General features: G+C 37.9%; 1 protein-coding gene across 1 annotated transcript in view; it reads left to right on the top strand.

Annotated features, from left to right (window-relative positions):
* SYT10 (synaptotagmin 10) overlaps nucleotides 1–24,958 on the top strand; it is a 45,428-nt gene extending 20,470 nt beyond the window's left edge. Inside the window, exons 4-7 of the mRNA XM_063154086.1 lie at nucleotides 10,435–10,555; nucleotides 10,885–11,056; nucleotides 12,554–12,683; nucleotides 13,759–24,958. Of these exons, the coding sequence (XP_063010156.1) occupies nucleotides 10,435–10,555; nucleotides 10,885–11,056; nucleotides 12,554–12,683; nucleotides 13,759–13,830 (495 nt within the window). The 3' untranslated portion in view covers nucleotides 13,831–24,958. The remainder of the gene's footprint in view (nucleotides 1–10,434; nucleotides 10,556–10,884; nucleotides 11,057–12,553; nucleotides 12,684–13,758) is intronic.
* Nucleotides 24,959–25,591: the final 633 nt, after the last annotated feature.

Raw genomic sequence — 25,591 nt, 5'->3', positions numbered from 1 at the left:
GAAGAATTAGGAAATAGAAATTAACATTTTTATTGTTGCAAGCAAGAAAAGGAGGTCTGTGCACAGGTGGCAGGATGAATGACAGGCTACCAGAGAACAGCAGTCTCCAGATATTGCTTTATTAACCTTAAATTCCAAACTCATCCTCCCTGATGGGAATTTGAAAGGGGAAAAAAAAACCAAATCAACAGTTAAAATAGTGAGGTGTAAGGTGTTCTTTTGGTTTTGGTTTTCTATTTCTATAGAAGTTTTGCCATCCTTGGTTCTGTGGGCGTATCCAAACAGTGTGACTCATCCCAGGGTTTCAGCACGGGCTGGGTTTCCACATGGGGGTGAATGGAGGACAGACCAGAGCTACTCATCAGTGACAGGAGCTTCACACTGTCCCTTCCCTGCAGCCAGAGACTTCCCAAGCCTTTTTCACCAAAGGGTTTCCTGATGTTCATGCCTGCTAGACAGGTCAAGGTCTGCGTGATTAGGAGGACAAGGAGCACTAAATGTCCTCACCAGTTTGAGCATGAGCACTGTGATCCCTGAGGAAAGAGAAATATCAAAGAGTATCAAATAGTGGAGTCAGTATTCAAATGTGAATTCACAACAGCAGCTATTTATTTTGCCTGCTGGGCCTACCAAACTGCTCTGAACAGCCTTCAGCACACCTCCAGAAATCTGTGTATGCTTAGTTTGACCGAGCTCAGATTTAAGGTAAATTTAAGAATTGTGTTCTCAAGCTTAAAACTGAATCTATGTTTAAGGTCTTGGAATAATAGTCCACATAACCATCTTTAAAAATTTCTTCTAGCTTTGATATTGTGTTTAATACTTTAGTAATTACTTAAAAGCACTGGTCACTGGCAGCAGGTGCGTCTATGAGATTTTCAACTGATAACTAGAATGCTTTCAGCAAATAATGATCTCTGGACTGTTCATCACTGGTTTTGAGCAGATGGAAACGCCATACCAGGTCATGCATTTGGGGCTGACACTGAAACACATATGGATGAAAATGGTTGCTAAACTTGGCACTGGATCCTGGTTCAAGTTTCTTTCTCACTAAGAGTTAAGACATGCAGTTTTAGTGCCTAACTCACTCTGCTGGTGTTTTCTCTGTGTCAAGCTTAAAAGAAAGCATGCAGTTTTTAGATTTCAGCCTTTCAGTCAGTTTAAAGTACTACATGTGTGTGAAAAGGTTGTCTCTACTTAAACCACCAATAACAGGCACATAAAATTGAGATATGTTCTAGTGCTGAGTAACCTCATCAGCTTTCACAAACCTTATCCTATTCTCAGAAAATTATGTAAGAACTTGGCAATTGATTTTTTTTCCTAGAAAAATTAAGCCTTCCAGAAGATGTTCAGTAACTGTGTGTGCAATGTCCTGCCTTGTGTTTTACTTGAACTGTTTTATTAAATAGGGACACAGGCTTCTAGTTTTGTCATTTCAGAAGCTGTAAGTTGAGAGAGACAAACCTTCAAAGGAATAAACACTGTGTGAGATGTTAATCAGTGAGGACTCACTGTCTTGAACACCAGATATAAAGTTTACCAAAGTCACTAACTAGCAGTTAAATGACTAGTGATGGCCAGAGTCAACTGGACTTTGATAAAACTTGAAAAAGAAAGATCCAGCTGGTTCTACAGTTGGTGGAAAATCATTCTAATCCAAGCAAATGTGCTTTGGTGTTCATAAAGAATCCTTGCAAATCAAGCAGGCTGTGTGAGTGGAAAAGGCCATACCCACCCCCTAGAGCCCAGGAGCCAAGGTGCCATTCTGCAAATATATTTCTATCCTGCTTTTACTTCTTCACCTTTGCTCTGTTTTGTTGTATGTTCTGAGAAGTTTTTTGTCTCTGTTCAGATGTGATACCTACACCCAGTGGTCTGCTTGTGGTCTGCTAAATGATAGATGTGGAAAATAATAGAAGTGACAGATCAAATAATTAGTCCAAAACTTACAAAAAACAATGGAAGCAGCCTCTCCTCAGCTGTGAATTTTTACATCTCTTCTACAGTCAAGAGTTTTCTACTCAGAAGTTAAAATGAGGGTAAAAACCATTCCTATTACCAGTCTGAAAAGAATCTATTCTTATAACACCAAACTCTGCACTATTAAACACTACTAGAGAGATTTACCAAGAAGACGAATTGCAACATTTTGCCTATGAAGGAAATTGCCACAGGAGATCAGGAGATTCTTTGTTGTGCAATTCTTTGTCAGTAGCTAACATAATTTTTAAAAGATTTCTTGTCCAACCATAAGGAGTTTTTATTGGGTACAGGAAATGCAGTCTGGGAAAATCAGACTGGCTGGTTGCATTGAGTCCTTTTGGCTCTAAACCCAATGATTCTGTGAATCTACATTTTTAATACACTTCATTTGCTCCTAATAATAATTTGAATTTTTTTTCTAGAAGTGCAGGATTTCCCCCCCCCCCCCCCCCACTCATTTTTATTCTCATTGTTTTCTGATGCTGATATTTATTCACATTTTGTAGTTTGGGGTTTTGCCTTCATTTCTTCATTCATACCATTGCTTCTCTGTTGTATTTCTGTGTTGTTGTTGTTTCTACATTGAAAACATACCACATTTTATAATATGTAGCACGTACCTGTTTTAAGTGCTAAAGTTAGATTATTAATGTAAATTGAGAGGGAAATCAGTAGTGTAGGAGGAGTATCTTAGACATCTGATGTGTCCCCAAATTTTGCTTGAATAGGTGATTGAATTTCCAATTAATAATCCATCATTTGCTTCTGTTCACCTCATTAATTAAAAAAAATAATCAAGAGTCAGTTTTGGACTTCCTGTGAAGGTTGTTCATTATATTGCAATACTGTAATTCTCACTACACTTGAGAAAATTAATTCATTACATTAGAGGCAAACAAATAATATCAAATGGATTGTTTAATCAACACATGAAGCTTCTGTTTTTGTCAGGTGTTTGCAAGTTTTGCATAAATTTCTTTATCAAAATAGAGTGCATACTTTAAAAAAAAGTAATCTCTCTGTTTGGAATTGCTAACAAGCACTTCTAATTAACAAGCACTTTAAAATTTTCTTGGAAAGAAGTCCACTGCTTGTGATCCAACAATTTCTGCATGTAAACATTTATTAAGTTATTATAATACTTTAAAAAATACTTATCATCTGCTTTGGAAACTTCCTCTAATGCTGTTGCCTAAAAAAATTGGCAAGTGACTGTCGGAAAGCTTTTTTTTTCTGAAGGTATCCTGTGAAGTCTGTTAGAGTAACCAATTATAGGAAACCATGCAATTGGGAAAAAAAATAAAGCTCAGAATTTAGAGGAAAGCCATTCCTATTTCCAACAGTGGTAGTCTCTTGGGGATCTTAGTCATCAAATTGTCATGTACTTGTACCCTCTTGAATTATCTCATGTAGACAGATGGAAATTGATTATTATTTAGTTCCCCAACACCAGGCATTTCAGTGCTGCAGTTTGCTCATTTGTGAAGTGGAATGCAAAAGCAGATTTTGTAAGGACATAGTCTTCATGTGCACAACTGCTGTTTCTAAAGCAATTGGAATATAATTATTGGCATCTCTGGGAAAGACAGAAGTGCTTAAATATATATCTTTTTAAATAAGTAGGACAGTAACATTTGTCTCAGCTCATTTATATCAAACTCTTGCCAGAGCAGGAAATAACACAGGTAATTCTGCTGGCTGGTGGCCTCTGTTATGGAAATAGATTCTTCTGATTTCCTCATCAAACAAGAATGAAGATCACCTCTGAATTTCACCCAGAGCATAATCTTTGCTTCGTTTTCTCCATCTCCCCTGTTTTGTAAGTGGACAAAGCTTTAGACCTTTTTCTGAGTAAGGCAGTTGTGGTAGAGAGCTGGCAGAGACTTTTTTTGTAGCCCAGCCCTGAGGCCACATTTCAAGGATTGTCCTTTTTCCTTGTGCTCAAAGAGCAGCACTATGAGGAAATGTTTCATCACCAGCAATGTGGTGGGCCAAGCCCTACAGCTACCCATCTTCATCAGAATGCGCTGAGACCTGTGAATGTCTCTGGAAATGCACCTGAAGGGTTCAACAGAACCTCAAACAGGTTCCTAAAAGTCTTAAAAAACCTTAAACAGGTTCCTAAAAGTCCTTAAAAAACCTTTAAGCAGGTTCTTAATAGTCCTTAAAAGACTCAGGGCTTGTCAGTGTAGGAACATTCATCATCTCTGCAAATGGGAACAGCCCCTTCCAAGGCAAGAACTGCTGGCACTTGCATTTCTGCTCAGGGCCAGTGATGAAAGGGATCCATGTGACCAATGCTGCTGCTGAGCAGGTGAGAGAATATTCTGGAGGATTCTTTAAACCTTTTGGAGACCTTCATTTATGATTGGAACTGCTTTAGGTCTGGCTGATAACTAGAAAAGGCAGTGGAGTAAGGGTGGGTTTCCATCCAGTTACTGAAGGCAGAGAAGGTTTCTATTATTATAATTTAATGTTTTCATTTGGAATGAAAAATTATTTTAATATTTTGATTTTCTACAGGCAAACTGCTACTTTCACTCTACCCTAAAGGCAATAAATATTAGGTGAATGAAGGGCATGGTTTCCTCAAGGGATTTTAATATCTCTGCAACTGCAAAGTGTTTTTGCAGGCATTGCACTGCAGCTCCAGAAAAGCATCTTTCTGTGGGGGACCACAGACAATTTGGTTCATTCTCCTGTCACAGCTGGTTCACAGAAGCCCTCTGCTCTCAGCTGTTCTGAGGCAGGAATGGGCAACCCCCCAGTGCAAGACAGATGGTTCTGTACAGAGGGAGCAGCACAAGGAGCGCCCAGGAGTCTTCCAGGGCATTCTGCAGCCTCAAGGAATTCTCCCTCTGCCATCAGGGCTGCAACCAGCAGCAGAGCTTACCCAGAGCAACCAGGGTGACAGGCTGAGCCAAGCATCAGCCCCCCACAAGCAGAGGTACACAGCCATTATAGAGCACAGGCCCCACAGCTTCCATACAGTCCCCCACAGAGGCAAGAACAAACACAAACTTAATTGATTCATTTCCCAGGGCAACAGCTCAATCAGGAGCTGGTGCTGAGAGGAAGGCAAGAGCTGGGTTTGATATGCAAAGAATAACAGGAGATGAAAATAAATATTAGCGGTGGGGACAAGGTTTCCAAAGGGAAATCCCCTCGGGAGGAGGCAGAATTAGCTCTGCAGCCTGAGCCTCACAGAACTTTTAATAATTTCTGTGATAGCAAGGGTACCATTGGATTCTAAATGCGTAAATGAGAAAACAGACTGGTAGATTTCTCTTCTGTTCTGTACTATCACCCTTTGAACTCTTGATATATGCCTTAAAAGCAGGAATGCCTTACTACAGTCTTAGCTAATTTTCTCAGGGCTCGAGTCTTCTTTCTCCATCCATCCAACTCCCAACATTCATTTTTATACTTTTATCCCTGATTCTTGAAGTTTAATGTCAGTAGTTTTTTTACTGCAAAGCAGAAATATATATAATATGTTTCTAAACAGAGAAAGAGAAATCTGTGCTATGGGGGAATTATCCTCCTGCAATATTTGAGTAATCCAAAGGTCTAACTCTGCCAACGCATTTTTCTTTACATTTAAATTTAAATTTTCTTTAAATTTACATACTATACAGAAGAACAGTTTTCAGTATTACTAAAGGAAACAGCTAAAAGTTTAGAGAAGCAAATGCTTGAATACCTTCTTAGGTAGCTAGAAAATTACTATTATTATTTATTACAGTGACTTACTCAAAATATAGCAGGAAAATTGAGAATGAAATTTGCAATTAATTTGGTTAGAAATCAAGTACAAATGGAATTCATGCTGCCATTAGTATTTTTGTTGTGCTCCTCTTACATGTGGTCTTTTTAACATCATTCCAATTACAATTAATAGGAAAGTAGTTCCATATATTAAAATTAAGAACTGAATTGTTACTGTGGATTATTATAATATGAATGATAAATAAAGTAGCAACAAGTAATTTTTTTGAGGGAATCTAATTTCTGCTGCACTACTAATTATGCAGATACTTGTTATTTTAACCATGGAAATTAATGACAGACAAGTAACAACAAAATCATGTAAATTTTCCAGTTCCTGCAGCATTTACATAGTTCATTGTAAGAATAGAGAGCAAGCTGCTGTTTTAAGATTTTGTTTGAATTTCAAAGCTTGAAAAATTAATGGAAATTAATAGGAAACAAACATCAGTGACAAAATGGTCTAAAGTTCCCTTGTGACTCAGTAATGACACCTTTGCTCATATATCAGGTCCATATAAGCTTTTCACCCCTGCTGTCATTGGAAATCACTTAAGATGTTGGCACAGAAGAGGGAGACTATGAAAGTCATAGAAAGTATCAGTATAGGCAATAAACAGTTTTCCTGTTCAATTTCAGAGTATTTCTACCTGAGTAGAACCACCCTGAACATGGAAGGATACATAACCACCTTCCCCGCTGAACTTGGGGCGGTTCCTAGTTAAAAGTTGTCTCTTTTATTGAATTTTGTGGAGACTACTGAGAAAATTAATTGGCAGCAAAGCTTTTTCCAGCAACAGCAGTTCAAAAACCTTGATCAGTTTAATTGATGCTCCCCTACAAGTTCTCCAAACTTCTCTTCATATCCATATCCCTTTTATCCAATCCATTATTGTGAGTGGGGAGCACAGCCTCGGTAGAAGTGCTGCAATTTTACAGGCATATGTGTGGAAATGAGAGCACTGGTTTCCATTGGGTATGATAACAAATAGAATAGAATAAGAATTTTTTTATTTCTGACTGCACCAACTCCTGGACTGATTTCCCAGGAGCCCACAAAGCAGAGAATGTGGACAGATCCTAATGGATCCATCCTAATGGAAGTAATGGAAAAATATTATTAGCACATTCATTCACGTGGTTATTAACGTGGGATGAGAATTATGCTAATTTTAAAAATCTGCATTCTGTAGCTCAAAACCACAAAGTTCATCAGAAAAACTGATATGTGCATGTGAGACCACTTTTTTTAGTTTGTTTTGTTTTGTTCTAGACCCACCAAACCAGAAAATGGATGGGGTAGAGGTAAAAGGGTAGCTTTGAAAGTAGCTGAAGCTGGTAGAGTTCTGGGTACTGTTTCAGGTCCTTATTGCTGTGTAGTGGCTGGGAAGGGAAATATTTCACAGGGAAATAAGTGAAGGAGAGATTTGAGGTGTCAACAGAAGCTTCCATTTGCATAAGTGCAGCTGTGCTCGATGCTGTTTTTTCTGTACCTGTTATTGGAAGCCAGTGGGAGGCAATCATTACAAGAATCCATGAAGCTGGCTGTTAATTGAAACCCAAATTTAGTTCAAGAAGAAAAAGAAAAAATCAAAATAAGTCTATGAAAGAGATGAACTGTCATGGGACTTAAGTCATATGCAATTTTCATAAAATATGTGATACATGTAAGGCAATCTGAGGATTATTTTAAAATATGCAGAAATCTCAACCACTGGATTGTGTCCTGTGAGTAATGTTTTGTTTGAGGCACACTGTGATGCAGATGTGGTTGTTGGTGGCAGTCTGTGCCTTGGTTTTTCAGGTTTGCTTGCACTGAAGGGCTCCTGTGAGACTACTTGTGTCAACTTAATTATCTAGTGAATTACAAAGTGAAAAAACTTATCAGTTTTCCATAGCACTGCGATTCTAAATTAAATTGAATGCTATATTTAAATCTCAACTAAAATTAATAATGTTTAAGGATCCAGGGAATTTTAAAATGTTACTCATGATAATTAATGTGATTAACAAAGACTGTCATGAGAAGTTTAAAAAAAACCATAAAAAAACAAAGTTGTTATGTTTATCATCTAGGTCTGAATCTGTGTTTTCAGCTCCAAATTTATGAATTTCTAGTGCTCAAATTGACAATAAAAGTGTGTGTATGAAAATGAGATATCTCAGACAATTTTCAATACCCAGTTTCTTATACCATAATTATGTAGGTACCATTTTAATCTTAATTCTTCCAATGAACATTTAGAACTTTATACATTCACACTCTTGTATGAAAAAAGATCACCAGTCTTGGCAGATCCTCAGGGCAGAAACTGCTTTTCTCTGCCCCTCAAAAATGCAGAGTAACAACAGAGTGAGTTTGGCAAGCATTTTGAGCAATGCTTCTTTCAAAGTATTTTAAAATATTAGTACATAGGCTGAATTCTGCTTTATCAGCTGAGCTCACACAAACCTTTGAGTGTCTGCCCAAATCCTCTTCAAAAAGAAATAATAGAACACTCAAGTTCATACTTCTATCTGCAAAAATTATTTTTTCTCTATTCACCTACACAAACCATCTCTCTGAAGAAGAAAAAATTAGATCTTTTTATGAGCTACCCATGGTGTTTCATGATCCAACCCATCTTCATCACCTTTCTCTACACAGACCTGAGGTACCTTTGAAGCACTAAAACTCAGGGGACTCCATTTTCTTTTCAAACAAAAGAGTGAGATCTGTTTGATATATGGACATGAGAAACAACCACCAGACTCTAAATTCAGAGAGCAATGCCAGTAGGAGAAGCTCTGCTTGAAACAGTGTTCACATATGTCAGAACTGTAAAATTTAATACATCACTTGCCACTGTAACAAATGAGTGGAAATAATTGCCATTCAGTTGTTCAAGTTTTATTTGTTTTCTGAAATAGAAAATTGCGTTTGGTAATTTAGTCTCTGACACATAATTCTGCACTCTTTGTGGCAAAGAAAGGGAGAGGTCAAATAGCTGTATTTGTCTTGTGTGAACTGAATGGGCCCAATCATTTTGAAATTCTGGGAAATCTGAAATTCTGACAAGCAAGAAATTTGCCCACAGTGCATGTTCACATGCTTATCAAACTAGTAATTGTCAAAACAAAATCCCAACAAAATGACTGAACTTGTGAATTGACCAACCTGCACAAAAGTCGATATTGTATTACCACTACAACAGAGACTTTAAAGCTATTCCAAAACTGTATTCTTCAATCTAGTCTGCAATGCAGGGGAAAAAAACAATAACAAAACAAAATACAAAAACCTCACACCCCGAAGCATGTGATTAAGTTCATCTTTACTCAAGAAAGATGTGAAATACTTGTTTCAATTTAGACAGAGTATTAGCCTGAAGGAAGTCAATAAAACTGTTCACAGCAGCTGAAGAATGTGAACAAGTAGCCCAGTCTTGTCTTGTAACAGTAAACGATATATTTTTCATCGACACAGCAATCATTATTTTCATATGTTTCATTTAAAAATATATTATGTTTGCCTTCCCTTCTGATGCTAGAACAGCTGTATAGTAAATCCAGCAGCTCTCAAACAAATTTGTGCTCTCAGGGTAACTGTAGGTTAGACAGATAAAATACTGAAGCTGAGATGCTAAAAATATGCTTTTTAGTATTAGTCCAAAAATAAAAGTCCTTTAAGATCTCATGAGCATGCTTGAGAGTGGCTGCCTTACAGAGTGGCTTCCTTACATGCCCCTTACAAACTCATATCCTAAGTTCTTAATGTGCAATTTTTTGGAGGGTCGCGAGGTAGATGTAGTTAAAATTCAGAACAGGAAAAATTTAGAACATAACAAACATCTCGAAACTTAAACTTTTGCAGTGCTAGGATAATTGTATAGCTGAGAAAAGGAAAAATAAGAACTGGTAGAAACTCCCTCAGGTTACACACCTCAAGTATTGTAGTATCTAAACTGTATGGCAACATCTTATTTAATGAGTACTTAGCACATGGTCTCGATATAGAAACTGTTATTAAAATTTGTATGGAACCTATCCATCCTTCTGAATATACTATCCTCCAAAAAGTTGTTGTTGATCCAGAAAAGCTGTAGGGGCTACTCCTTTACTTTGCTTTTCTTCTGAAACAGAACAACCTCTTAAAGCACATTGAGAGCAGTAAAGAGAGCAACTTTTACGAGCATGTTCTTCTTTTTGAAGCACTTTGACAGGACTAGCTTTCTATACACATATCTGTGCAGAAATTATTCTCCTACATAAATCCCAGTGTCTAAAGGGCATGTAAATGTGCATGATCTAAATATTCCATCAGATTTCTTTCTATTTGCGCTGATGGACTATGAGCGTTTTCAAGAGCAGAACTTGACATTCTACTTCCAGCACCTTTTCATTTGTGTGAATTCAACACAAAAATATCAGGAATCCAGAAAGTTTTGTCTCTGATTTTGTTTTAATTTCTCAGTTTAGTAATTGAAGATCTTGTCTCTAAACTATTATTTTGTTGTTACTCCTCCTGTACTTTACAGAAATAATTTTTGAAAATTGCTTGTGGTGGTTTCTTCAGAAGCATCTGAGGCTGCAAAAGAATCCTCTCTCCGTGTTTAAAAAAAATATTACAGTTTTGCATGATCTGAACTGAATTTGGGTAGCATGATCAGGTTTCTAATAATTGCTATTCTTTTTCAGGAAAGCATAGATTTGGGTGAGATCATGTTTTCCCTTTGTTATTTGCCTACTGCTGGGAGAATGACTTTGACAGTCATCAAATGTCGGAATCTCAAAGCAATGGATATAACTGGTGCATCAGGTGAATCTATTTCTTATAAAAAAGGCAGAGTCATTTCAGGAAGGGGATGAGTAAGAGCTCCTTGGGTTTTGTGTGTCTAACATGGCTGTGGGATGGAAGTAGCAGAGAATGAACACAGACCCTGTTTGGATGGACTGGCAGCCAGTGTGTCTGTTCAGAATGGCTGTACCTTTCCTTTGCATTTACAGCATGATGTGTTTTCCAGGGTCACTCAAATCTTTGCAACCTTTTATCTTAGCAGTATAACATTCCTACCACAAATATTGTCCTTATGCTACCATTTGAATGGCTTTGAGTCCCAATGCATGAGCTGATTATCTGTTACTCAGATCCGTACGTCAAAGTGTCGCTGATGTGTGAGGGACGGAGGCTGAAAAAGAGGAAAACAACCACAAAGAAGAACACACTGAATCCTGTTTATAATGAGGCCATCATCTTTGATATCCCTCCAGAGAACGTGGACCAGGTCAGCCTCTCCATTGCAGTGATGGATTATGACAGGTAAGCACAGTTCACTTTCTGACCAGAGACAATTCCTGATCACTGCAAATGACTGCTTACTGCCTTGAGCTTACATGCAGCTTCAGTGTCACAAAAGATGAAACCGTGGGGCTTTTTCATGAAGAAGTTTAAAGCTTCCACACCTTTTAAAGCACATGGCTTTTCATCTGTGTCATAAATGACTGAGATAAGGAAGAAATACGGCTCAATTTTCTTCCAGGCCACTAGGCCTGACATACATTCCTGCCCAATTCTGGGGGCTGCACTATGTACAAACTTTATAAATCAGGTATGTGTTCTAGTTTAAAAGAGTTCCTCACACCTCTAATTTCTATTTAAATAGCAGGTATTTGAAACTAAAGATAATTTCAATTACTAGAAAGGAATTAAATGCTAATTATGTTATTGAACTAAGTCGTTAATTATTTCTTTAATTGATTCAGTCAAACAACCTTTCAATGTGTAACCTTCAATATGGAACCTTTGGGTTCAGCACTCACTGATAACATGTCTTAGGCTAATTATCTATGGCTTCACTAAGAACTGACAGGAAAAGACTCTTGATCAGAGTGGCTCAAGGACTGCAGGTTGATCAAGACTGTGACTGACAGAATCCTGCCCAAGCCAAGTCTGCTTCATTCAAGAGCTATTAGTGATGAGCTCTTGAGATTGCAGGGCAAATAAACAGTGAAAGTCCAATATAGTAACATCACCCTTCAGATTGTTTTCCCTTGCCATCAGATTTCTGGTTGTTCTCCAAGCTCTGCCAGGAAGGCTTTCTCACTCAGACGTGAGAGTGGCACCGTGGTGCCATTAGCAGGGAAGGAGCAGAGCAGCTTGCATGCTTCCAGTCCTCCTCAGTTCCTCCCTTCCCAGCACATGCTAAGGGGAAATTGGAAAGCATTATTCTAAGGTACACAGAGTCAAGGTACAGAAAATTACTTTCTGGTGTTCCTCAACCAGTTTGTGGCACTGTGAGGAGCACGAAGTATTAAGGTATAGCCTATTACAACTATGACTCTTACCTTTCACAATTTTGACTGAACTTCTAAAGATCACAACAGCTAGAGCTAAGAAATAGTTACGAAATTATGTCTGAAGCATTTGCAGCAGGAAATGTATTGCCCACCATTTTCCCTCACCTTCCTCTCTCACAAAATTCAAGCGTATTTTCCTTCAGATAATTTTGTGTATTATGCTTCTTTTCTGTCCTTGTGTCCTTTGGGTTGCAACCTTTTAATGGCAAGGATTATTGTTTTCATTGCTATTTTTATAGCTGCTAGAAGCACTCTGGTCGTGGCTGGAGGTTTTTGATGTTACCATTACAGAATTTAATATTACTATACTACCATTACAACTAATATCTGTAATAAATGATGCGAAAACTTTGGCCATGCATTCTGTGCCACACTAAGCCAGTAAAGAGGATTGTATATCAGATGTTATTAAAACTATTTTTTATTAAAAATTAATCATTTCTCACTCTGCAATTCTCAGAGTAGGGCACAATGAGGTCATTGGAGTGTGCCGGACAGGAATTGATGCCGAAGGCCTTGGAAGAGATCACTGGAATGAAATGTTGGCTTACCCACGTAAACCAATAACTCATTGGCACCCACTACTAGAGGTAAGAAGTTGCAAAATTTTCTCCTTGATATTGAATGGTTTTGCCCCCCACATTTATGGGCTTTTGAGAATCATGAAAATCATTGCAGCACCAATAGAGCAGGTAGAAGATCATTAGCACAGCCTAAATCTACTTGTATGGGTTTATCTATCATTTAAAAGGGCCATTTCAACAGTTTCCATGATGCTCTGATAGCACTGTAAGATTGCATTTAGGCATTTTAAATTCCCAGAGATAAAGAGCTTACAGCTACTTAGAAGAGATCATTTGCAAAAATTTCAAAAGCAATCATTTCCTATTCAAAAATCTTTAGCATAAGCTGCTGTTGCTAAAACATTAATCTGTAACTGGCCTGCAAATTAGGTTAAATTGTGGCAACATACCAGCAGCTCCCTCCAGAGTTATTCAACAGATGCTTACTGGAAGCTTGTTCAAATGTAGGAATGATTATATCTACAAGTCCTTGGGCTTGGACTCCCTCTGTGATCTGCTGTGGCCACACATTGTTGGTGCTCTGTACACAAAAATCCTCACAGCTCTGGACTCAGAAAGACACATATTGAAGCCTTAGGAAGCAGCAGGGGCACAGAGGGGCTGTTTAGCCCATCACAAAAGCAATCTGTAGAAAAATGATTTGCTGCCTGAGGCCATGTGATTCCCCCACTCTGTAGCACATGGCTGCACAACATGTCCTGTGAGAGGTAGCAGAAACATATCAAGGGTTCAGTAAATCACCACGAAGAGTGTGGGGGCAAGAAAACTGAGTCAAGGAAGTGTCTTTTGGAGGTTCATGGCTCTGTCTGGTCTATGTAAGTTAGGAGACAGAGGTGCCACCCCTGTTGGTGAAATAAACCCATTCCTGTGAAACGAGACAGAGCATTTTTAGAAGGTCACTTCAGAAATTTTCTTTCCATTATTAGTTCTGCTGGAGATTTTGACACCAGAGACTTTGATCCAGAGTCTAGAAAGGGTCTGGATGTGATCTGGATTCTTTTTTGAGTACTCTCATCCTCTGAAATGAGTGTGATGCACAGCCAGATGTGATGACATTTGTAACAATAACATTTTCTTGCAGCTACCTGGCCGAGCAACCAGTTTTGACAGCCAGGGATCCTGTTCCTCACCCAAACCACCGCTCACACCCTAGGAACCAGAATGGATCCATCCTGCTCAGTGTCCAGAGCTCCCCCCTAGCTCACATCTACATCAACGGAAGGTTTGCATTCTGCAGATGAACTGTATCCATATTTTTTTATCAAAATGCATCTTTCCTATTCTAAGTCTTATATGACAGTTTATAATGATTTGTTAAAGCGTGAATGAAGTTGACTCGAGTCAAATATAACCCTTCCTTGTGCAAATCCATTCACCTGTTTTATCTCTGGCATGTATCCAGAGTCATATTCAAGCAGTGATTTGATGGGGCCTGTATCTTTTCAGAGGCAAAGAAACCAGACAAAAAGATCCCTTAAGTAATTCAAAACTACTGCACATTTTAACACCTAATTCTTTTGAGTAAATAGTCATATACAGCTCATGTAGTAAATTCCTTCTAAATTGCACTAAAATCTCTATGACTTTGCAAGATAGCACTTCAAACTGAACGTTGCACGAAAAAAACCAACTGTTGTCATGTTTTGTGTAGCTGGAAGATCAGTTCATTCCTTGGGCAGGGAGGCAGGGCTGATTTAAAGCCCTCTGGAGCCAATGAGGCAGATCTACTGGCTTCAGTGGGTTTTATTGCAGCCCTTCTGAAACAGGTATGAGAACTGGATCTATGCAGTTATAACCTTCCAGCACTCATGATGACAGCTGCATCTCCACACAAGTCAAACTGCAGAGGAGAGAATGCTCAGACGTAAAGGAATTGATTTAATGTGATTTATCTCTTCACAAAATTGACCAAATATTGCAGTTCCCCACGTCATTTCTGTGATTCTTGATTTAATGTGACAGACTTAGATTTCTTTGAAGTTATTTTGACTGAGTGCACAGCACACATGGAATTTAGTTTCTGGTTGCTGGCTGGATGCCTCTAGACACATATGCTAAATATGAATTTGAGATGTGTGTTCTGTCAGTCTATGGAGAGGGAAATCGAAATGTGACTATTTTACAAGCAAGCAAACTCATTTATTAGAATACACAGTGACAGCAAATGCAAAAATCTATTTGCTGTAGTCGGATACTTTAAATCTAAAAGAGAACTACATATTATTTTGTGGATTTATCTCCGAACACTGCAGTTTACCTCAATCAGATAAATCAGATAATGACTTTTTTTTTCTTTCTTTCTTTCTGTGAAGAGTGTAGCACAGACAGTATGATTGGGTCTGAGGTTTTGAAAGCTGGACTGTAATTAGAAAAAGCTAGGAGGTGGCACTTTTTGTATCTTTGCAATATATATGAAGAAAACAGAGGAGACAGTGTTTTCCAAAAGAAGCATTTTACGGAAGTGCCATGCAGGAGAGAAACTACACAGGAAGATTGATTTATGATAATGAAAGGTATTTTGAGAATTCATCTGGATATGAAGGGAAAAGGTTGTTTTGGCAAACTTCTGAAGAGCTATTTTGAGTTGGTTTAGCCTGGCTGACACAAAATATGTTCCTGAAGATCCAGTTCCTCCATGCCACTGAGTGATCTCTAAGACAGATAAAAATACCTTTAAGTGTCTTAAACTGCTCCAGAAAAGCAGGGCTGGTCTTAACATTACAGGTGTATCTAAGTCAAAGAAGGAGGCACTTTTATACCTTGCCTCCTGTGCCTATGGACACAGCAAGCAAGTGAATAAACATAAAAAAACAATCTCTCAGACAGTCTTTACGAATAAGGGGGAAAAAAGAAAATAAAAGAAAGAAAAAAGGGAAAAAAGCAAAGGCTCCAGCCCAAGTTTTTGAATCCCTGTTTCAGGTTGTTTTTCATGGCCTCTAGGCAGAAATGTTTTCTCCCAGAGAGGATTGGTAATGCTGAACTCTGATCCTCCCTGCTTAAGATTGTATTTTCATCACCATAAATACAGAGCAGCCTTGCAGAATTTCATTCCTCCTTTTGCTCTGGATGAGTAATTTTTTTAATAGGACAACAAACTCTCCTCTGTGAGGTTTTTTTCCCCTCCCATCGTTGTTATGCTAACAAAATTCTGTGGCCTAGATAATTTTCAACATGATTCTGCAAGGCTGATATAGAAACAGATATATATGTGTATATATATATGTATGGAGATTGAAAAACTATTTTATGTATACATTTATCTTAATATAAATTATATCAACAGTGCCCTTTGTGGCCTAGAAAATACTTTTTGTAATGTGGTACTGTAACAGTTAATTAAATATTCTTTGCACTTTTTTGCACCTAATATCCAAAAAGCGAACAAATTCACGATCAAATGTAGCATAAGTGTTCAGCAATGAGCAACATCTTTTCACCTATTTTATTGTTCTCTGAGTATCTTGTGTGTTTCATCATAGGTAGTAAGGTATTTCAAGATTCATTTTCATAAATTTTAATTGTTGTCAAATACCAAAGGCTCAGCTTGTGCCCCCTTGTTGTGTTATTTTTGGTATTGTTAATAACAACAGTGAATGACTTCTGTGTCTAAACCTGATTGATGGGTGCTCTGCATCTAGGAGAAATCAGGCTGCAAAATCATCTGGGCATCTAGCTTCAAAAATGATCCCTTAAGTATTTATCTTTATTCTCTTAGCAGTGATTAATAGAACTAGTGAAAAAGATATTTTTTTCTCCATTGTTTCCTTAGCCATCTCAAAAGACAGGATATGTACTTAGCATAACCCATCTATTGGATTTAGAGCCTGGTTCACAAGTTACTCCCAGTGACATCATAAAAGCACCAAGGAAGAGCTTACTCAGTTTAAGTCAAGGAATGTGTTGCTTGATGCATATCTTTAATAAAGAATTCGAAATATTTTAATTTGGAAAATTGGAGAGGTTGGAAGTTCTCTCTCCCATCCTGATTTTTTTCCCTGCTTATCCGCATTTCTCCCATATCTTATCCATTACCCTGATTTGGGAAAAAACAAATGTGGCAAAAGGCTGGCTTAAAATATATTGCAGTACTTTTACAACAGTCAGAAAATCTTCCTTTCCTAAAGACCTAAGTTATTTTGCTTGAAGCAGTTTACTGGAAATAGTACCATACTTAAGAACTGTATTTGCATGGCCTGGATTTGTTTATATTCTCACACTTCACAGCTGAGCACAAGCTCAGAAAGATTTAAGTCATGTTCTGCACTCCATGACCTCAACTTTGGATTCCAGCATTTTACAGTCCTGCTGACATGGCCCTTCCCCTCACCGTCCCAGCAGCTCCTTCCTCACCATCTTTTGTCTATGCTGGTCTTAGGGATATGAATATTGGTCAGAGATAAAGCGGACAGCAACTTCCCCTGCAAAATTTTTTCTTCAATAAATGAAATTCTTTGGACTACTTATTCTTAAGTAACAAAATTATACGTTTTTCTTAAAGAATCACCACCACTTCCAATATTTTTGAAGAAAATATTGATCTACCAATAAATGTTTTCATTGGATTGATTTTTTTTTCCAGGGAAAAAGAAGCTAGCTAATTTCTTTCTGTGGATGCATTTTTGGAGCAATATTAAGAAAAAAGTTTAGTTACAAGACTCATTTGAACCATCCTTTTCTCCTTTTTCTCAGCTTTTCAATTGGATTCAATGCAATCCCTTTTAAAATTTTTAACATGATGATGTACAACATATACATCATAGTCTAGTTACAAGATTATTTTGCTATCTCTTTTTTATAAACTTTTGTATGTACTAACTTTTTATTATACTCCATTCATTTAACAGGCTTTATACATCTGAAATCATTTGTCTGTATTTTTTGAGTGAGAAAACATTCAAAATTTCAGAACTCAGTAATAGAGTTCTTCTTCTGCTGAAAATGTTACATTTTTCAGAAATCCATAAATGTGCCTGCCAAATTTGAAAATCACCTTATTTGAGCATGCAAACACCTAGGTTTGCACATACAAGCACTTGCACTTGCTGGATGTACAATCACTGTAATTTAGCACTTCTCTTACAACAGAACCCTCACAGCTAATCAGAAATACATTTCAGTTCATGATAAACACTTGACAAATCTGTACTGAGTGACAGTTTCTTGACCTGAGAAGTTCACATGACATTATTTCTACAAATGAACAGGCTTGAAAATTTGACAGCTGCTAAAATATGATGTATATGTTAATCAGTGAGGTGACTTCTGGGCAAAGCTCATGCAATATGTGTTGGACCATCCAAAATATGGATAAAATATACCATATATATGAGAAATATTAATGCAGGTTTTGATGGGACATTTTCTTTCTCATTCTCACCACAGCAGACACTCAGTTTAGCTCAAGATTCACTTTTATTTAGCTTCTGAGTCTTGCCAGACTAAGCTGAGCTCTCTGAAAACAGCTAAATTATGGCACAGAGCAGACCAAGAGCTAGGAAATGATGAAGGAAAATGTGGCAGTAGACACAAAGCTGTTCCATGCATCTGCAAATGCCCTGAAATTGAAACCTTCCTCCTGAAACTGAAATAATTCCAGTAGTTTTACCACTGGTACTTTCTTTGTCTGCTGTAAAACAGGACAAAAGAAGCACATTCCTGAAGAAGCATCAGCATTAAGCATAGGAATTTATTGAGGTGCTGATCACAGCCATTTGCCTTTTCCAAGGCAAATAATACCTTAACTTCTAAAAGTGTCTTTTGTTTACTCGTTTAGATGAATAAATATCTCCTGCACAAGGCACTTTTCCTTAACCCTGGAAAATGGCAGGTTTTTAACAGCATGAAGGAAACCAGGAGCTAGAAATCTAAGAGAAAGTGAAGCTGCAGGTGGGATTTGAATTTCACAGGGCAATCTGGTCAGGAAAATGGAACTAACACCTTCAATCTTGTGCTGAGTGCTAAGGGATGCTTGATGATAGCAGGTGCTCAGAGCTGTGATTTGATGTTTTATCTGATAGCACCTCTACAATGTTGCTGTTGCTGGGAAACCTCTTTGCAGGCTCAGAGAGGAGAATGCCTCTGCTATTGCCACGTGAATTTTTTTTTCCACCCAAGTGTAGACTGTGATTCTTGTGTTCCATGGGGCCCAGTCCCCTGGAAGGGTACAAAGCATGTTAAATTTGCAGAACAGGAAAAATCAATTTGGGACTGTGCCATCATGGGGACTAGTCACTTTGTTGGTATTAAAGACAAGTGTTTGTGCCTTGCTGATCCAAGGGAGGACATTTCTTACAGCACTCTGTGGCTGAGCCATGCTGATGCTATTGAAGATCCTCAGTACCAACATTGTCAAAATATAACCAATACATATATATACAGCTTAAATGGGTGGCCAGAACACCAAAGCTCCCTCCTGTGGAAAAGGAATGATGGCTCCCTGAAAAATAAATCAAGGCAGTATGTTCTGGAAGTTGGATCTGCAGGTAGTCACAGAGCTGCTGTGATGAAAGTGGAGCTGCTCAGTAATAATTTATGAATACAATATGTTGAGTTGACAATTGGTCCTGAGCTAGGTCAGTTCAAAAAAATCTACTTTAGGGAAAAACAGGCAGAAAATGTTTGACAGGAGAGTGTCTCTCAGGAGCAAATGAGTTGTATAAAATGTTAATGTCCATCTTGGTGGCCTGGGAGAGTCTGCTGATGCTATAGCCAGTCTGAAAAATGCATCTCATCTAAAATGGAGAAATCCCAAGCAGGCATAGGGAAAAAGGCACAGGAAAGATCAGAGCACACAAGATTTATGTTTGAGCAGGCTGGGGATGCAAGATGGTATTGTGGTTCATAGAGAAAAAAGGCTTGGTTGCTCTCCCATGAATGGGTGGGAAAGCTTGAGACAGAACAAATATGCATATAGACTGTTATTTTCAATTCCATTTATTTGAAATATTTAAGTTTGCATATTTAAGATTAAATATTTAAATAGCATTCCATTTTTAATGAAGTGGAGTACTCACAGGCCCTCTAAAAGAAAAGCTGCACATCCATTCAGACTGCCTGCGTTGGCACAGCTAAGTCAGACACAGTGTCCCAAAGCCCAGCAAAAATTAAAGAATTGTGAAATTCTGCCTCTCCCCTAGAGAGGTGAAGTCAGGAAGCCTGACATAAAAAAAGGACTGAAGACAGACCAAGGAAAGGATGAGGGCAGGGCTATTTCATCACAACTTTAGCGTTCACAAAGCCATTGATTAGGAAAGAGTGCCAGAAACATGTTTTCATGGCAGCAACCTGCCTTTTATACAAATTTCCTCTCTTTCAAAATACAAGCATTTAAGTGTCTTTGAGAGATTGCTTTTAAACAGTTCAGGACATTTTCATACCTTACAAATTCAAGACCCTGAAGTAAAGTAAATCCATGCGTCCATCCATGAGGAAAATAAGGTAAAATTTAAACAAGAGTGGGGAATAAAAACTTTCTGAACAATAAATAAAGCTCTAGAACATGCTCAAAATTGATTTCCTGTGTAGAATAATGGTATAGATATAAGACCTAATACCCTGGGACCTCTTAGTTTAAAAAGGAAAGATGTGTTTCTGACTGTAAAGCAATATTTTCCTGCAGGTATAGAATTTCTAGTTGCCGGGCCCTGTGTTATTTCAAATATCAGAAGTGTTCCAACAAATATTCATCAACATCACAGATAGGGATTTTAGGCACTTAAGATTAGCACTGACAAAAAGGAATCTGGGGTTTTTTTGGGACACTTTCTAGGTTAATTTCAGGAGAAATTGCAGGCTGTTGGATGTTTTTGTGAAGCAGATACATTTCCATAAAAGTAGTCTGCAAGAGGAGAGAGGAAAAGGGTCAAGTTGCTTTTTTTCAATATGCTATGAGTTGAGACTGATGATAAAAAAGTGAAGAGGACTGAACAAGAAAATATTTAAAATTTTGTTATGACATCTGAGCCATAACAGGAGACAAGAGAGGACAGGAAAAGCCTATAGAGTAAGAAGAGAGCTATCTGGAAAATTAAACAAACAAACAGAACCTCCAGAAAGCAAAAAACCTGTTAAAAGGCAAAGGGGAAAATATAAAAAGGGGTTGAAGAGTCTGTTCAATAGAGAAAAATATATGAGTAACAAATATTCCAAACAGAAAAGGATTTTTGACGTGATTCTCCACTTCATATCTTGTACAGCCATTTGCAAGCTCACAAGGATAGTAGGAGCCAATTTCAGAACCTGAGTCTGTTTTTAAAATAAAAACAACCCTCTGGCCCACAGATCTTGCTCTCAGAGGATTCACAGAGCAAAGAGCACTGGTAGTTGCTCATGGCACATCCTATCCACCTGGTCTTCTTCTAGCAGGACAATTGAGGCAAAAAAGGACATTTCCCACATGTGCTCTGACACATTCCTCTCTGGATGCTGTCAGGGCCTCCTATTTATTTGCACCTGACATAGGTTGGAAGCTCTCCAACAGGTGAAAAAACATTTTTATATAATGTCACCTCTTCACATGATCAAAGCTCCTGACAAAGAGTGCTTGAATAACCAATAGGAAACAGCTCTGGAAATGCTGCTGTGGTACACAAAGTACTGGTTTTGTTCTCAACTCAAGCCTCAACTAATACCACAAAATGGTGGAGAAGTCATTGGGCTGCCGCAGGTGCTAATTCTCTGATGACTCAAAAATATGAAGTCATAATTATGGTGTATTTCTCCCTTAATATCCCACAGGTCTTTGTGCATGAATAGGGTCCTGGAACTGAGGTTTCAGCCAAATTCTGTCTCCTCCTGTTCTTCCTATTCATGGAGGTTCAGCAGAATAATGAATTCTTATTCCTTTGTCCCAGATTGTCACAGAGTAGTGGGTGTACTATGAATGTTTCACCCTGGGATTGGCTGCCTCTTATTAAAAATCAGAGTGATCAACAGAGGACCATTACTTCCCTCACCACGGTTTTCTGAGGCTTAATTGTGTAATAATAGCTATGAGGGAAATGACTGCATAGCTGAACAAGACAGAGAATTGCCAGCTGTAATTATTTTTGTCAAATGGGTATGTGTGGATGGGTGTGTCTTTCTTCTCCATGTAAATGGAGATTTGGCTACCACAGAAAATGAAAAAGGAGACTTTGGGGACTCTCCAAAGAGCATGTCACACTCTTACATCTACTCCTTTCAAGCCTCATGTATTATAAGTGTTTAATGATCTTAATTACCCTTATAGCACAAGAACCTGATTAATTTATTTAAAGCTACAACCTTTTCAGTTCTTAGTCCACAAAGGTAACTTTGGGCTATGGAATCAGAGTCACTAATGAGAAAGTGTAGCTTTATCTCAGCCAGCAGCCGAAATCTGCGCAGCTGGACCTTTTCTGTGTTCCTCTGGAAGGGAGCCTGGCACTATTGCACTTTAGCTACTTGCCAGTAGCAGACAAACAGTTGTAGGTCACAGCCAGGTTTCAGAGAAGCTCTGAGAATTAACCCCTCAAATCCTGGCTCTTATTCTGCCTGCCCACCAGGCACAGGGCAGTCCATGAAGTCAAAGAGCAGTTCTACCCAAAGAGGGCTTGATGATGAGCAATCTGTGCTGAGAAAAGAGATTTCATTCAAATTATATCAACATAGCTTTTAAATTTTTCTTTCCCTTTTTTTTTTTCATGTACTGTTGTTAAAAATTGACTTTTCCTCTCAAGATAGAACATTCTTATTTAATCTCTAGCAGGGCAAAAAATGGTACTAGAGTACCAATCTACTCATGCACTGAAAATAATGCTGATGCAAAAAAAAGAAGTAAAAAAGCCTTTCAGCAAAAAATATCTGTGGCAGCAAAATACAGAGATGCTGCCAAAAAGGCATATTCCCTTATATGTGACTTTTTCTGACTAGAATTAGAATATTCCACCTCCATTTTTGGGCTGAAGAAAAACACAAAATGGTAAATGTATCTAATGTAGTTTTAATAGTTATTGGAATAATATAGCACAATAAAAGCGATTTAATTCAGCCTCTTAAGGTGTAAGTATTAACAATACACATTTATTTATATATTTTGGATTGCTAAAAAATCTATTTATCACCCTATTCCAAATATACAAGAATTCTAGCATGCTTTCAAAAGGAGCTTTCTTTTGGGCTAATCACTTGCTACTTTATACGCCAATAGTTCTTGTATTGATTAAAACAAAAATATTTTCTTAATATCATGACAATAGAGCATTAAATGGATCCAGCAAAGTCACTCTGTAGGTCTTTTTAATATGTAATTTCCTCTCAGAGCACTCTGTACTTGGCCAGCCCAACACTGAAATCCAGCAGGACCACTGCTGTTGATTTTGGTGCACTCCGCATCAGGTCACATGTGAGGATGTGCCAAAGCATCCAAAGAAATGAGCCCAGTCTCAAGGCAAGCAGAATGATTTCTCTTACATCCACCATGTTTTTGTCACTTTCTGACAGCTCAGACTATATTAGAAGTCTTCAGCACATCCCTGGGGTATGAGCTACTATTGCAAATGCTGATTTTACTAATACAGGTAGGAAAGATGAGCCTCAGCTGCCTGACTTGGTAAATAAAAATGTCTGCTGTATGTAGTCAGACATGAAGGTGATGTGTTTTTACAGATTTTTAATTTAATGGTGGCCTGAAGGTTTCCACAAAATGCCATTTTGTTCTGAAGCTCAGAGGGTGTGTGTATAGACTAAACTTTGATATGGAATTTTTAGATAGTCCTGTTGCACATCAGATATAAAGCACTTCTTTTCAGTCTATATTTCTATGGAAAAAATATTGAACAAAGTTTAATTTTGTTAAATAAATAGAAAACTATTTCTCAATAGAAGGAAAAAGCCTAGATATATATTTAGTATTGTCCCTCGTTTCTTTTTCTTCCAAGTGTAGGTCTAAATTCTTTCTATGCTTCTCTATTTAGGTTTCTGTAGGATATGTTGGACTTAAATGCACATGTCTAAGGATGAAATATGGGTTGTTGTATATCCTAGAAGTTGGCAAGCTGATTTGGAGAGGCACTTCTGACTTGTGCTTTCTCCACCTTCTGGGGGAGATCACGAGGGTGCTGAGAAAACCATGTGAAATATAGTGTTAACAATATGAACCTGTTAACCTCAGCTCCCTCCATGGCAGCACAGCCCTGCTGGCTGGGATGGGAGCCAGATGGCATCTCCTGCTTGCCCTGCTCTGCCCAGCACCCACCACCCCGGGCAGCAGGACTGCAGCATCACTCCTCTGAACCAACCAGGTGCTCCTCCAGCCCCCAGCCACAAGGGGAGTCCCAAAAATCCTCTCCTTCCTTCCCATGAGCTTGTAGTCCATGCTGCATTCGAGCTGACTGGCTTCAGTGGGCTCCTCGTGAGCGCTGAACCGGGGGAGGAGAAGAGAAATCAGCCACATCTCTGCTTCAGCACAGAACATCCTCTTTTCCTGGATATGCTTGTTTGTGGGGAAGGCATTCTCCAGAGTGTGTGCTTCAAAAGGTAGGAAGTTAAAGTGGAGTTCCTGGCCACAGGAAATATTGACAGCTAAAAAAACCCCACTTAGTATTTAAACACTTAATATCTTGATATCTTAAATGAAAGGACCCAACACAATGTCTGTCAGGATTTGCTGTGACAGTGAGGGCTCTGGATTTAGGCCCTAACTGGCCCAAACTCTAACAGAACTCCCTACCTTTAAAATAATCTTTATGATTAGATCAGAAATGTTGCCAAGTCTATGTAGCTTACAAAGAACTGCAGAGTTCTTCTAAGATTTTGTCTCTTCTTGCTATGTGGTGTTGGCTGACCAAGATCTACTATTAAATACCTGACTGTTTTAGTACCCTTTATTCAGTGTTCATGATGTGACTTTTTAAATGAAGTCTGTGATTTGATACCTAGACATTGTTCAAGTCAATATCCTTGGCTTCTGCGTTATAGAGACAAGAAAACAAAACTTTTTGACCTTGTGTTACTGGCTTTTTGTATGCGCTAAATGGCCATTTGTGAAACTTGACAACATAAATTGTACTACTGATAGTAAATGGGTTTTTTTGCACTAGCCTTTGAGAGCTGTAACACATTTCAGTATTTTTACAATGTATTCTCTAGAAAGTGTGAATCTATTTGTCAGTTCTGAAAAAAAATATGTAACAATGAAACCTCAAAAATGTTATGAAGTGTACAGTTTGTGATAATTTTATATTTAAAAAAGATGAGAAAAATCAAAGAGTTCATTTGAAATAATTTTATTCTAATTGTTTCATATGTATTTTGAACAAGAAATAAAGTGATTAAAATTATTCACTTTTTTTCTGTCATTCTTACAAAAGGACACTTTGCAAAGGTCTATAAAGATCTGTGGATTACAATGCCCCCAAGTTGAGCAACCCTGTAAATATCCAAGGTCTTTTCTTCTCATTAACTTGTTACTTTAAAATTCTACACCTTGAAGAAGCAAAGCATACTTTTGCCACCAAATTTGCAAGGTTCAAGGGAAAATGCCCTTGAGTGAAAACAATTAAATCAAGCGACTCCATTACTTTGTGTAATTCTCTCCACATTATCTTCCATTTCCTGCTATGATATTGTTTACTGTAATCTTCAAAGTCATTTGACCATGCTTTAAATAATGGATTAACAATTCAATTAAATATTTTTAAAGTATTTAAGAATATTGAAGTATCTCACTAAAGAGACACAAGCCTAATTTCCATCTTCCTCGTTTCTAGTTGCACAATCATATAGATCAAATAGACAAGAACTTTAACACCATTAAATGGAAAAGAATGGACAGATTTGAATAGGCTTTATGTTTAAACTCATTTGGTGTTAATGACAACACCTTATGAAGCAATGATTATTCAGGGTAGATAGGCTCAAGCATGGCAGATTTTTGCTGGCACTTACAAGGACTG

Source organism: Melospiza melodia, chromosome 4, assembly GCF_035770615.1.
Source record: "Melospiza melodia melodia isolate bMelMel2 chromosome 4, bMelMel2.pri, whole genome shotgun sequence".
In the NCBI taxonomy this organism is placed as follows: domain Eukaryota; kingdom Metazoa; phylum Chordata; class Aves; order Passeriformes; family Passerellidae; genus Melospiza; species Melospiza melodia.
Note: the sequence above shows the minus strand (reverse complement) of the source record. Positions and strands in the feature narration are given on the sequence as shown.